Here is a 14,662-nt window from a genome sequence, read left to right as displayed (position 1 = left end):
ATTATACTGGGGGCAGAGATGGAAGAGGGGGGACATGAAACTGGAGACAGATGAAAGGGGATATGAAACTGAGGGAGAAATGGAGGGGGGAGTTGAAATCAGGGGCAGAGATGGAGGAGGGGACATGAAATGGAGCAGATGAAGGGGGCACTTAAACTGGGGACAACTGGAGGGGGCATTAAACTGTGGGAGTAGCTGGAGGGGGACCTATCTGCCTCTAGTTGCCCCCAGTTTAAGGTCCCCCTCCAGCTACCCCTACGGTTTAATGTCTGCTTCTAGTTGCCCCCCATTTAATGTCCTGCTTCATCTGTCATTTATTTATTGTCCCCTCCAACTACCCCCATTGCTAATGTCCCCCTCCAGCTGATCCAGTTTCATGTTTAAATTGGGGCACCAGGAGAGGGACTTGCGGCAGTTGGAAGGGGAACATTACAATGTGAGGGCATATAATGTACAGGTGACTGTAGGAGGATTATACTGTGTCGGGGGACATGAAAAATGAATGAGAATGGGCGGAGTAAACAAAAGTGGGCGTGGCTAAATTTGCAGCTCATGTTGTCCCTCTTTCTGTTGTTCAAAAGTTGGGAGGTATGGTTGAGATGTTTTGGCAAGATGTTCTTCCAGTCTTGTAAACCCATCTAAGAATATCAGACAAGAATCTGCAATATATTCTGAATCCGATAACTTATCACATGGCAGGATCCAAAACTACAAAGCGCTCTCTTCGCTTGACGGCGGAGTAAGTGACCTGTCTATAGATACCACCGGATGTGGAGAAACGTTTCTGCTAGAACTTAACAGAATGAAAAAAAATACATCGGCTATGTTTACACCTGTCTATGCGAGTGCGAGGAGCTCACAACAAGCCGACGACACATCTCGCACAACTCGGCACAAAGCAGAACAGGAGGGAGATGTAATTTCCAAGTCTATCAGGACCGGTGCAGCTAAATAATCATAAAATACAATTGGATAAAGACTGGCACAGCAACTTGTTTATCACAGAGCGCTCTCCTCCGCTTCTTGTAGCAATATTCAAATGCGCACATCAAATGAATAGGCTTTCATGAGAAGTCACTTTAATGTCCTTAATACGAAGGCTGCCTGTATTACAATGTCTATTACAATTCCGCTGCGTTTATCAATGGCACCATTTATAAAATGAATACATGTTCGCTGCGAGGTTTATTCATGCCGTTGCAGTAAACACATACTCCCCAGGGGCATTGCAGCCGTCCAAGGAGCGCAACGCGGCTGACAGAGACAGCTGCTATGGAAGACAACTGGAAACTCACAAACACCAGACTGTAACCAGACGTCATGTAAAACCAGTGCTTAGGACACTGGTTGCTGTTGTGTTAGGGTACACGCACTGGAGCTGGATTTTCATGCAGATTTTGGTACGGATTTTCATGTGTACACACCGGAATAAGGAAATGAATTTACAGGCTGCAGATTTAAAATTTCATACCATTGGTGCATTTTTGTGCGGGAAAACAACTAGAAACTTAAAGGATTATCCCTAGCATTGGTCAGCAATATTAGATCTGCTGGGGTCTCACAGCCAGGGCCCCCTGTAGATCAGCGGCTCTGGGATTACACAGCTCTCAGTAAGGTTTACATGCTGGGAGCCACATCACTCACTCACCATACACAGTGTAGCGGTGGGTTTAGGTTCCATGGTGTTGCACCATTTATAGACTTCAATCGGACAGTGCTGCAATAACTAAATATCTTAAACAGGTTTGCATGTCGATCCCTTCAGATCTAATATCGATGATCCATCCTAAGGACAAGCCACCAATATCAAAGTTATCTTTATTGTTTGCATGTACACTTATTTTCTCAATAAATGTACACGTGGTGCCATTAACAGCATCTCTAGTATATAGCTGTATCAGTCATCAGGCAACATGGCCACTTGCCTATGACTAGTAAAGGCCAGCAACAGATACAGCCATGTGCCAACACTGGAGGTAAGTATCAAAACAAACACCAACTAAGCTGCCATCTTAAAGGGGTTATCCATCTTCCAAAAATGCAAACACATCCACAGTGGTGCTAACTCCTCACTGTTCCCTTGTGCACCCTTTGCTTGGCTTTATTTTACTTGCTGACCCTTGTATCGCTGCTATTTACATGCAGTAAATCTGTGAACAGACTACAGTTCCCATACTCCATCTGTCTCTTCTCACTTTGTGTACCCCTGCCTTCTCCACAATGAAATCATAGGTAGTAAATCACTCATCTATCTAAGGCCATGTTTTGGTTTGCTAGCTGAACTGCTCACAGGGAGGGATAATGAGCTTGCAAACCAAACGTCACAGCCGAGGTCAATGACTTGAAAATAAATAAGAAAAACTGTGCCAAATTTAAACTAGGATATATATTAGGAAGGGTTTGGTGTTGATGCATCCTGTTATTTGGTCCATATTTTGTTTTTTAAAAAAAACTGGATAGCCCCTTTCATGCTGAAACAAAGAATGAGGAAAGGAGTGGCCCTGACCCTTTGGATGCTGTGCCAGGCCTTGCACAAATGTAGTTCCAAAAAAACTTATGTCCAGGTATCAAAATAAAGTGACCAAAATTTGATTCAATAACATTATATAAATATAGGCAAGAAACCCGGGGCAAAGCAATGCTGACAATGAATGGAATCAGAAGATTCCAAAAAGTGACAGTATCTAATGCCAGAGGACAAAAAAAATAAATTATTTTGCCTGCAAAATATATCCAATTTTTAATTACCAAAAAAAAAAAAGGTTTTTTTTTTTTTCCTCCACAAATGTATTGTGCAGCAGCGATTCCTACGTGAATGTCAGGACAGTATAAATTAGGCTTTGGGCACATTAGTGAGGGATCGGCGGGCTGATTGGCATGTCATTTGCATTGTTCAGCGGCAATCGGTAAGACATGATATGCTAACGAAGCCTTCAGCGAGTATACAAAACAAATGTGAAAAGCAGCAACAACTCCAGAGTAATGTATTCGGCACCAAATGGAATATGTAACAGGTAATATATTAATCTGCTGATACTAATTAAAGCCTATGAGGGGAAGTCACATTTGTTAAGACATCACTGTGTAATATAGCTAGAGCGAGGTGACTAATTGTTCCGGTAAGATCTAATGACTCCGCATTATTTGCAATGAGCACATTTCTTTGTTTTTAATAAAGTTAAGTAAAGGGTAAAAAAAAAATGACGACCATCATCTCGAATGTAATTCTCCGCCAAGTCTGTGCCAGGAAATTAAATTCATATATGTTCTTTTAGTGGCACAGAATGAAATTCTTGTTGCACTACTGATGCGTTTATCGATCGATTATACAATCCATTGCCGTGTATACAGTTAATGATCCATCGACTAGGCCATTGTTGGGCGCTTGATTTGTGATTGGTTGGGGTCTGATCCTTAGGATCGCCACCGATCAGCAGAATGGAGGGGCAACGGATCTACAGTTATTTCTTGTCACCGTAGGAATTGACAGAAAAACATTCATATTGATATGTCCTCTCTTATCTCTCCTGTTGGATCCTGAAACAGGAGCCATGAGATGAGCGGGATTATAAAGAAATAGGATTTTGAGATATTCTGTCACAAGATGTTTCTGCGTGGTTGTGATGTGAACTGCAGCCTTTCAAGGGTTTTGCTAGCATATTACAATATTGTATATAATTGTCATCGCATGATATATACCAGCGTTTCTCAACTTTTTCAAGCAATGGACTGTGAACAAAAAAATACTACCAATTACCCACAAAGTAGGAAATCGTTATAAATGTTTTAACAAAGTGACAAACAGAATAATGGCCCCAAGTGCCCTCACACACAGTATAATGGTCCCTTCAGGGCCCTCACACACAGTATAATGCATTCCTTAAGTCCCTAGCACACACTATGATGGCCCCCTCAGTGCACTCTCACACAGTATAATGGTCCCCTCAGTGCCCTTACACACAGTATAATAGCTCCCTCAGTGTTTTCACACACAATATAATGCCCACCCCTCAGTGCCCTCACACACAGTATAATGGTGCCCTCACACACAGTATAATGCACTCCCTCAGTCCCTAGCACACACTATGATGGCCCCCTCAGTGCCCTCTCACACACAATATAATGCCCACCCCTCAGTGCCCTCACACACAGTATAAGGGCCCCCTCAGTGCTCACACACACAATATAATGCCCACCCCTCAATACCCTCACACACAGTATAAGGGCCCCCTCAGTGCTCTCACACACAATATAATGCCCACCCATCAGTACCCTCACACACAGTATAATGGTCACCTCAGTGCTCTCACACACAATATAATGCCCACCCCTCAATACCCTCACACACAGTATAAGGGCCCCCTCAGTGCTCTCTCACACAATATAATGCCCACCCCTCAGTGCTCTTGCACAGTATAATTGCCCCTTCAGTGTCCTAAAAAACTGTATAATGGGACCCTCAGTGACCTCGCACACAGTATAATGACCCCTTCATTGCCTTCGCACACAGTATAATGGCTCCCTCAGTATAATGGTGCTGCTTTCAGATCCTACAGAAGCCCAATGGGCCACTTTATAGTCAATGAAGTCCACCAGCCTCTGTGTGTAACTGCTGTTTTAGTGGTCTGTCTCTCCGTCGTTCCAAGTGCTAGTGTGAACCTAGTGTAAAATATAAAATATCTTGTAGTTTTCTTAATGAAGACTGTGCACATACTTGGGTATGTAAGGCCTAGTGATATGCATGGCGGCCATACATAAGATCTGTATGATACACATCTAGGACACTCAGGAATGTACACGAGGCTTTAATATAATCTCCAGCACGTATTACTGATCTTATTCATTTATTGTATTTGCACCAAAATGTAAAAAAAGTGAAATGGTTAAGACGCCTAATGTACTTTGTGTCTTTGTTAGACCTGAATAATGCATTGTTATTCACAAGGGGGGTGGGGGGGATTAACAAGCCTTCCGTCTAGGAAATTTCCTGTGATGTACACAAGTTTGTTTTTTTCTTTTTTTTAATCTGTGTGGGTGGATGGTGCAGAACTTGCCAAAAGCAAGAAATGTCAATGAGTCCTCAGGAAGAATGATGGCCGGCACGGTCTACTACAGAAGTCAGAGGACATAAGCGGGGGAAATGATAAAGTACAACAAGACTCAAAACTATGACCACAACAGAAATATTAACATTTAATGGGGTTATCTGGGAGCAAAGAATAAACTGAATCATTGTCAGAACTCTCCTCCATTCCACAGAAGTAAATGAAGATAAACTGCAATACCAGACAAGGCCTGAAGACTAGTGTGGCGCTGTTCAAAATATCACACGTGCATCACAATATTGGAAGAAAAAATTCACAAACCAGCACTTTGCAACTTATATATACAACTTGTGGCTATAAAAACTGAACATACAGGTTTTCTGCCATCTTCGTCACTTCTCTAAGCATGGATGAGGAGAGAACTTGCGCCGAATTCACTAATTTATGACATTTTTATGGAGTAAATTGCAAGAAAACTCTAAGCAGTTTATAAAGTGGTGAAGATATGTGCTGAGGCGCACGGCCAGGTGGAAAATCATAACTCTGGAGAATCCTAAACCATCATAGGCCATTCATATATGATCGGTAGGGGACCAACAGATAGTCCCGGCATGGGTCAGCTGTACAGGGCCGCGTCTGCCACCTGTATTATATACAACAGAGCTGGAATAAGTTGGCTCCATGTGCTGGTACTGCAGCTTGGCTCCCATTGGATTATAAACAGCTTTGGTTTACTTATTTTGTACATACAACCAGCTTTAGTTATAATTGTATTAATAATTATTTATTACAATTTATGCTCCTGGACAGCTCCTTTAAGAACAATCTCTACTTATTTTAACTTGTATGACCAATTAAAAAAAAAAAAATATATATAAAAAAAATATAATAATAATAATAATAAATAAATAATAATTATATATATATATATATAATTTTTAGTAATATATATATTACAATATAAAAAAAATTAACTAAAAAAAATGAAATATACATAAATTTATAAAAAAGTAAATGAAAGTTAATAAAATGTATAATAAAAAAAAATAAAAAAAATTATATATATATATATATATATATATATATATATATATATATATAACCAACAAATAAAAATACGCAGAATATTGCACTATTATTACACTATTCGACTATGAATCCCAGTCGCCAGATACAAGAACACTCTCAGTACAGTGTTATGAAATATGTTGGCTCTCTATATAAAGATATATAGGATTTTTACGCTCTAGCTATTTTTTCCCTAAATCCTCCTGCTCCTTACCAATACCCACCAAGTAAATGAAATGTGGAAATTCACTTAAGAAACCTGCTACTTGCTCGGTATCCTCACCTCTCTTCAAACACATTGCTGACCCTACTTGGAGGAGCTGAAGATAAATGGAAAGAACATTGTAAGTGTATCCGGGCAGCAAAAAAAAAAAAAGAAGTCTCTCTGTGGATGAAGTCATTTAGTGTCTGCACAGTCTGGATAGAAGTTTGTAAAAGACATTCTCAAGTATACTTGTCATCTACACATGGCAGAGACTTCCATTTTTTCTTGCCTTTGCCCCGAAGCAATCATCTTAAGAACTCGGGTTATAAATTCACTAAGAGCCACTTCCATCAGCCAAACCCCGGCTACAATACAGAAGTTAAATGAATAGACCCATGGCTTCACTTCTATACTTTTCAATGACAAAGTGAAGCCCTCGGCCCGGCATTGTGAGCGCCGCGATGTAACATAGTGAGAATAGCCAGTCAATTAACCAGCGCATTCCCAACATTCTGCGCATTACAAAGGCCTTCGTGAAATAAGGAGGCGAGCAGAAATCAATGTTTAATGAACACCACAATAAACGCTGGCTATTAGAAGGCCTGGAATGACAAGGCCTGATGTAGATTAGTGGTCGTGTTGGTATTGGAGAAGCAGAATTTAATCTATTTCTATACACCAGCCAGCGCTTCCAGTGAATGAGAAGTATAGATCTCATTTAAAGACGTGCCTCATGTTTTCGAGCCAAGAAATTAACTTTGTCAGATATCAAAGTTTGTGCAACATTGGGCCCAATTTATCAAAACTATCTAAAAAGTAGTAGAATTGTTTTTCGTCGCTCACGGCAGCCACAGCTCAGTTTTGTGCTAAAATTTATGACATGACAGTTGTTGTCTGAGTCCCCCTCAACACGTTCCAGAAAAGAGGGTGTGGCCAGGGCATACAAGGGGTGGGGCAAACAGATATGAAGGCTTCTCCTTGGTTCAACATACCCTAATATATGTAGCACAAAATGGCCAGTTTAAAAAAGAAAAAAAATGTATATATATTTACGATACTTTGTCACAAAATGCTTATATTATTTGTTTCTATGTACAGCCACCTAGTGGTCATGTTAGGAGCTGCAGCCTGTCAATGGTTTAGCAAGCAAACTGTAACACTGTATAAACTTGGAATGATAAGATACTGGAGTCAACCAAATTCAAGATATGGCAAGAGTGGACATGTCTGCATTACCAGATACATTACAAAATCTATTCATATATGATTGGAAGCGTCAACCGTCCATTGGGGTTCAACGTGTTTTGAAACCAATATTGAAATTGGTAGTGTGAACAAAGCCACATACATTTTATATACAGAAGGCCTCAGTCTTATGTAAATGACTTACCTAAACATGTCTCCCAGACCCTTCAGCATCCCTCCTTTCTTCGCTTTGCTTTTATCCTTATCTCGATCTTTTTTCTTTTCCTTCCCACTCTTGTCTTTCTTGCGATCGGCTTTGTCTGAGCCATTGATTTGCCTCTCGAGAGAATGGGAAGGCTGGTCACTGGCAGTAGAGACGGACTCACGGCCTGACCGGGAACTCTCTTCTGTGTCTTCTTCCACTAGAAGAAAAAATAAATAAATAAAAAGTTACCACCTTATACTACATGGGTCCAAACGTAGGGAACACTGGACGGTGCCTGGGACAACAAAAACAACCTCAAGTAAAGTAGACCACAGACCCGTTAGTGTTGGACGTTAGAAGACGTGTTTTCTCAAGCACTCTTATGGTCAATGGTTTCACCTACCCCACTCTGCTGAACTGTTCTTTTGCTCCATCAGTGTCTTATTAGTACCTGGTAAAGCATTGGATATAGTTACATATTTTCAGATTTAGGATGGTCAGTTATGAGTGTCAATTTCCAAGAAGAACCCCAGCACTCCGAAAGTGATGCTCAAACGGATGGAAACTTATTGAAGATGATTCACGAATGTCAAACAGGACAGGGGGTTTCCTAACTAGTTACAAGTCTAGTTACAAGTCTTGTTTGTTTTCAGAATTAAATGGTCCACCAACATGCACTACCATCCATAGAATGGAGAAAGAGCAATAATTTCTTTCCATGTCAATGGTTGTCCATGCCTCGACTCTTTGTGCTAGCTAACTAGGTGGCTACTGAAACAGTTTGACATTGAGTCCCGGGTTCTTCTTAAAAAGAGTCACAAGGAGTAGAACCTGTGCACCTGTCCTCCAACTACCATACAACCATTACACAATTGTTACCAGTGTCAAATGTTAAGAACACCAGATGTCTACCTCCACCCAACACCAGTGTGTGAGCGAACCGTGGAACGGTTCTATGATAATACATCTCCAATACGCCTATAAATCCGAAGTGTACGCCTAAGCATCCAAATAACCTACCCCAATCTGAAGAGCTGTTCAATGAATCCGGTAGGGATTTACTGGTACCTAATGAAGTTGGACACCGTTAATGAGGAGTTCCAGTAATTTTGATATTGTCTATGGACAGAGAATTATAAACCCAACTTTGGACACGAGTGTAATGGTAGGACAGAGATCCCAACATCAACTGTACTGTTCCCCATTCCGAATTGTAGCTTTCCCACTGCCATAATATATGTATATTTCACAAGAAGGTGCTAAATTTGGAGACCTAAGTTTGGTTCAGCTGAACTATGGGAGGTCCAATGTTTTGGTTAGAATACAAATGGCTCATAAAAGAGTAAATGTCTGTTTTAAAAAACTTCCATAGACACTGCAGAAGAAGTTTTGGGATTGGGTCAGTTGGGGGCACTGTACAAAGATTATCACCATTGAAAAGAAGGGGCAAAAGTTTGGAAGTGGGCCAAGCCCCTTTAGGATGTGAGTAGATCTCTTTGGTTAGTAGGGGTTAGCTGAAGATAGGCTCAGCACTCTTTGCTCTGATGGGTGGGCTCGTAGACTTGTATACTAAGCCATGTTACCCCAGGAGAACCAACTAGAGCCAATTATATCAAAGGGGCAGAGCAGTGGGTTGAGCCCATTTCATCAATTGTGGGGGTCTCAGCAGCATGCCCCCTACTGGTCAAAACTTCTGATATGTGACACTCTCGTGCTACCATTTCTTTTCTGGCAATCTACTCTCTAACCCAGCATAGAGTGGACAACACTCCAAACACCAACGCGAACCTTGAAAAACCAGCTAAAAAACAGTGCACGAATCTCACCTACCCAGCTCTGAAGAACTGCTGTACATCAGATCCAGCTGTGACCTACTAGCAGCTGTTAAAACATTAAGAATAGAGATGAGCGAACACTAAAATGTTCGAGGTTCGAAATTCGATTCGAACAGCCGCTCACTGTTCGAGTGTTCGAATGGGTTTCGAACCCCATTATAGTCTATGGGGAACATAAACTCGTTAAGGGGGAAACCCAAATTCGTGTCTGGAGGGTCACCAAGTCCACTATGACACCCCAGGAAATGATACCAACACCCTAGAATGACACTGGGACAGCAGGGGAAGCATGTCTGGGGGCATAAAAGTCACTTTATTTCATGGAAATCCCTGTCAGTTTGCGATTTTCGCAAGCTAACTTTTCCCCATAGAAATGCATTGGCCAGTGCTGATTGGCCAGAGTACGGAACTCGACCAATCAGCGCTGGCTCTGCTGGAGGAGGCGGAGTCTAAGATAGCTCCACACCAGTCTCCATTCAGGTCCGACCTTAGACTCCGCCTCCTCCGGCAGAGCCAGCGCTGATTGGCCGAAGGCTGGCCAATGCATTCCTATGCGAATGCAGACTTAGCAGTGCTGAGTCAGTTTTGCTCAACTACACATCTGATGCACACTCGGCACTGCTACATCAGATGTAGCAATCTGATGTAGCAGAGCCGAGGGTGCACTAGAACCCCTGTGCAAACTCAGTTCACGCTAATAGAATGCATTGGCCAGCGCTGATTGGCCAATGCATTCTATTAGCCCGATGAAGTAGAGCTGAATGTGTGTGCTAAGCACACACATTCAGCACTGCTTCATCAAGCCAATACAATGCATTAGCCAGTGCTGATTGGCCAGAGTACGGAATTTGGCCAATCAGCGCTGGCTCTGCTGGAGGAGGCGGAGTCTAAGGTCGGACCTGAATGGAGACTGGTGTGGAGCGATCTTAGACTCCGCCTCCTCCAGCAGAGCCAGCGCTGATTGGCCGAATTCCGTACTCTGGCCAATCAGCACTGGCTAATGCATTGTATTGGCGTGATGAAGCAGTGCTGAATGTGTGTGCTTAGCACACACATTCAGCTCTACTTCATCGGGCTAATAGAATGCATTGGCCAGCGCTGATTGGCCGAATTCCGTACTCTGGCCAATCAGTGCTGGCCAATGCATTCTATTAGCTTGATGAAGCAGAGTGTGCACAAGGGTTCAAGCGCACCCTCGGCTCTGATGTAGCAGAGCCGAGGCTGCACAAGGGTTCAAGCGCACCCTCGGCTCTGATGTAGGAGAGCCGAGGGTGCACTTGAACCCTTGTGCAGCCTCGGCTCTGCTACATCAGAGCCGAGGGTGCGCTTGAACCCTTGTGCACACTCTGCTTCATCAAGCTAATAGAATGCATTGGCCAGCGCTGATTGGCCAATGTATTCTATTAGCCTGATGAAGTAGAGCTGAATGTGTGTGCTAAGCACACACATTCAGCTCTACTTCATCGGGCTAATAGAATGCATTGGCCAGCGCTGATTGGCCAGAGTACGGAACTCGACCAATCAGCGCTGGCTCTGCTGGAGGAGGCGGAGTCTAAGATCGCTCCACACCAGTCTCCATTCAGGTCCGACCTTAGACTCCGCCTCCTCCAGCAGAGCCAGCGCTGATTGGCCGAATTCCGTACTCTGGCCAATCAGCACTGGCTAATGCATTGTATTGGCGTGATGAAGCAGTGCTGAATGTGTGTGCTTAGCACACACATTCAGCTCTACTTCATCGGGCTAATAGAATGCATTGGCCAATCAGCGCTGGCCAATGCATTCTATTAGCGTGAACTGAGTTTGCACAGGGGTTCTAGTGCACCCTCGGCTCTGCTACATCAGATTGCTACATCTGATGTAGCAGTGCCGAGTGTGCATCAGATGTGTAGTTGAGCAAAACTGACTCAGCACTGCTAAGTCTCTGCATTCGCATAGGAATGCATTGGCCAGCCTTCGGCCAATCAGCGCTGGCTCTGCCGGAGGAGGCGGAGTCTAAGGTCGGACCTGAATGGAGACTGGTGTGGAGCGATCTTAGACTCCGCCTCCTCCAGCAGAGCCAGCGCTGATTGGTCGAGTTCCGTACTCTGGCCAATCAGCGCTGGCCAATGCATTCTATTAGCCCGATGAAGTAGAGCTGAATGTGTGTGCTTAGCACACACATTCAGCTCTACTTCATCAGGCTAATAGAATACATTGGCCAATCAGCGCTGGCCAATGCATTCTATTAGCTTGATGAAGCAGAGTGTGCACAAGGGTTCAAGCGCACCCTCGGCTCTGATGTAGCAGAGCTGAGGGTGCACAAGGGTTCAAGTGCACCCTCGGCTCTCCTACATCAGAGCCGAGGGTGCGCTTGAACCCTTGTGCAGCCTCGGCTCTGCTACATCAGAGCCGAGGGTGCGCTTGAACCCTTGTGCACACTCTGCTTCATCAAGCTAATAGAATGCATTGGCCAGCACTGATTGGCCAGAGTACGGAATTCGGCCAATCAGCGCTGGCCAATGCATCCCTATGGGAAAAAGTTTATCTCACAAAAATCACAATTACACACCCGATAGAGCCCCAAAAAGTTATTTTTAATAACATTCCCCCCTAAATAAAGGTTATCCCTAGCTATCCCTGCCTGTACAGCTATCCCTGTCTCATAGTCACAAAGTTCACATTCTCATATGACCCGGATTTGAAATCCACTATTCGTCTAAAATGGAGGTCACCTGATTTCGGCAGCCAATGACTTTTTCCAATTTTTTTCAATGCCCCCGGTGTCGTAGTTCCTGTCCCACCTCCCCTGCGCTGTTATTGGTGCAAAAAAGGCGCCAGGGAAGGTGGGAGGGGAATCGAATTTTGGCGCACTTTACCACGTGGTGTTCGATTCGATTCGAACATGGCGAACACCCTGATATCCGATCGAACATGTGTTCGATAGAACACTGTTCGCTCATCTCTAATTAAGAACAATTGGAAGATCCAGACATAAGGAAACAGTCAGCGTTACATCCAAAGGTCTCATTATATTCCGACAACTTACATAACAATTAGCAAAATACAGAAGAACATTTTGCAATCAGATGTTATTTCCCTCTTACATTACCCAGAAGTGCCTAAAATGACAATAATAACCCTATATTACATAGACGTCTTCTGGTCAGAATACTCCATCACCGAAATGAATTAGGTCAACAAGTACCATAACACCATAGCGTGGAAAAATGTCACACAATCTCAAACTGTGCAAACAAAAAGAACAAAAAATTATAGAGGAGCTTTGTGACGTACCCCAGTCCAATGTACTATATATGTGGGAAGTGACTGCATCTGCAAGGAAGACGGACAAGTCACTTATAGTCAAGATGTAATGTATCAGCGGTGGAGCCAAGACTAACTTGAAACCTACCCCACTCTCCAGAGCTGTTGAATGGCCCCAGATGGGACTGGGTATCACCTGTTGGGGTATTAGATACAATAAGAGCCTTTCTATACTCAGCACTTGGCTTCAAAAATTAAAAAACATTCTGATAACCTACAGTGTGAACAGAGACAACATAATAGACGTAACATCTCTCGGCCCAAACAGTTAGGCTACTCTACCCTTCATAGCTTTTCTACCGTTTCTGTAATATCCACAACGACAAATGAGAGTTATCAAACCAGCATAGAGCGAGTTAGAGGGTTGTCCAGGAATTTCAATTTTATGGCTCATGATAGGCCAAAATAAATATCTGGGGGAGGAAGAGAGAGGCAGCGCCCACACCGATCAGATCTAAGGTACTGGGTCAGAGGCTCTTGGCTGCAGTCCTCAGTTAGTGGCCAGCATTGGTACTGCAGTTCAGTACTCATTGACGTCAATGGGAGATAACATGCAGTATCGGCAGCCAGCCTCTCCACAGGACACAAAGCAAATGAATTGTATAGTACATTTTGGAAAGTGGACCCATACAGCTGATCTGTGCGCCCCCCCCCACCAATCAGATACTTATGGCTAATACTAAGGACAAGCCATAAAAGTAGAATTTCCGGACCACTTCAATCTGTTTGTGTACGTTAGAGAGGTATGGAAACCGTGTTGTAGGACAAAAACACCCGGGTGCTTCTGTGTCTCCCGACTATCTCAGGGGGACAAGGGCAAGGTTATTCCCATCTCAGCCATGAAAGGCAGCGGGTAATAACACTTTAAGCAGCAAAAAATTTTACATGTGGATTTAGCAAGGTCCTGGATGGCTAGCGGAACTGGAACCTAGTCAACTAAGACTGGGGGGCTACTGTTCCTCCTTGTGGAGACCGCCATGGATGTCTTAAGTCATATGGCAAGGGTTTTTAAAGGGTCATGCATTGACTTCTAGGGTAGTTACCCAAGGCAGCAGTCTCCCTCCTGGACTCATAATCCTTTTATCAGAAAGCATTCCCTGTCCTATAATAGTCTTATAAGACTCCTTACGCCGGTCTGACCCTATACAATGAATTAAACAGGGTATTACGATAAAAGGCAAGAAAAGATTATTCTCTCCAAAAATATCAAACAATTAAAATTTAATGGGATTAAATTAATTAACTCCAGCCCCATCCTAATCCCTACTGAAGTGAATGAGGCCCAGTTTACAAGGAGGATGGGATACCGGGTTCAGGTACTATCGTGATATAGAAATGTTTGTGCTTTTATACTTTTATTCTCTGCCGCTCGCTTCCACCATTTTCTCGTGTTCATTCTTTGTCTTTGTACTTGGCATATATGAATGACATTACCCAGGGTGAGAATTTATTCCCTCCATTTCCTAAGTGCATACATGCTGGTGTACTACAATGCCCCCGTCCATATAACTTACAAAGCTTCCATACAGTAGATTTGGTAATTATTGCATACATAATAGTACGCCCTTATACCATTATATATTAATTATATGTCTAACTAATGACCTGCCATTCCTATAGCCTGGTCATACAATATTCACAAGCTTGCATCTATAATGTGAAGTGGGAAAAAAATAGATGGCCAACTTGCTGATCACAGAATACTAAGATGACGCCCCGTCTGAAAGTCGCCGACTTTGACAATGTAGAAGAGATGGGTATCACGGCTGTACTAGGTAATTTCAGTAAGGCAAAGAGCAAGCACAGTGGTTTTTGT

The 14,662-nt window shown here is 43.1% G+C and overlaps 1 protein-coding gene across 12 annotated transcripts in view; it reads right to left on the bottom strand.

Moving 5' to 3' along the window:
- PARD3 (par-3 family cell polarity regulator) overlaps positions 1–14,662 on the bottom strand; it is a 441,643-nt gene that overhangs the window by 148,869 nt on the left and 278,112 nt on the right. For all 12 annotated transcript variants that reach the window (XM_075271584.1, XM_075271589.1, XM_075271591.1 and 9 more), the window contains one exon: positions 7,709–7,925. In XM_075271584.1, coding sequence (XP_075127685.1) covers positions 7,709–7,925 — 217 coding nt within the window. The remainder of the gene's footprint in view (positions 1–7,708; positions 7,926–14,662) is intronic.

This window comes from Leptodactylus fuscus, chromosome 4, assembly GCF_031893055.1.
Source record: "Leptodactylus fuscus isolate aLepFus1 chromosome 4, aLepFus1.hap2, whole genome shotgun sequence".
Classification (NCBI taxonomy): Eukaryota; Metazoa; Chordata; class Amphibia; order Anura; family Leptodactylidae; genus Leptodactylus; species Leptodactylus fuscus.
This window is presented reverse-complemented; position numbering and strand designations above follow the sequence as displayed.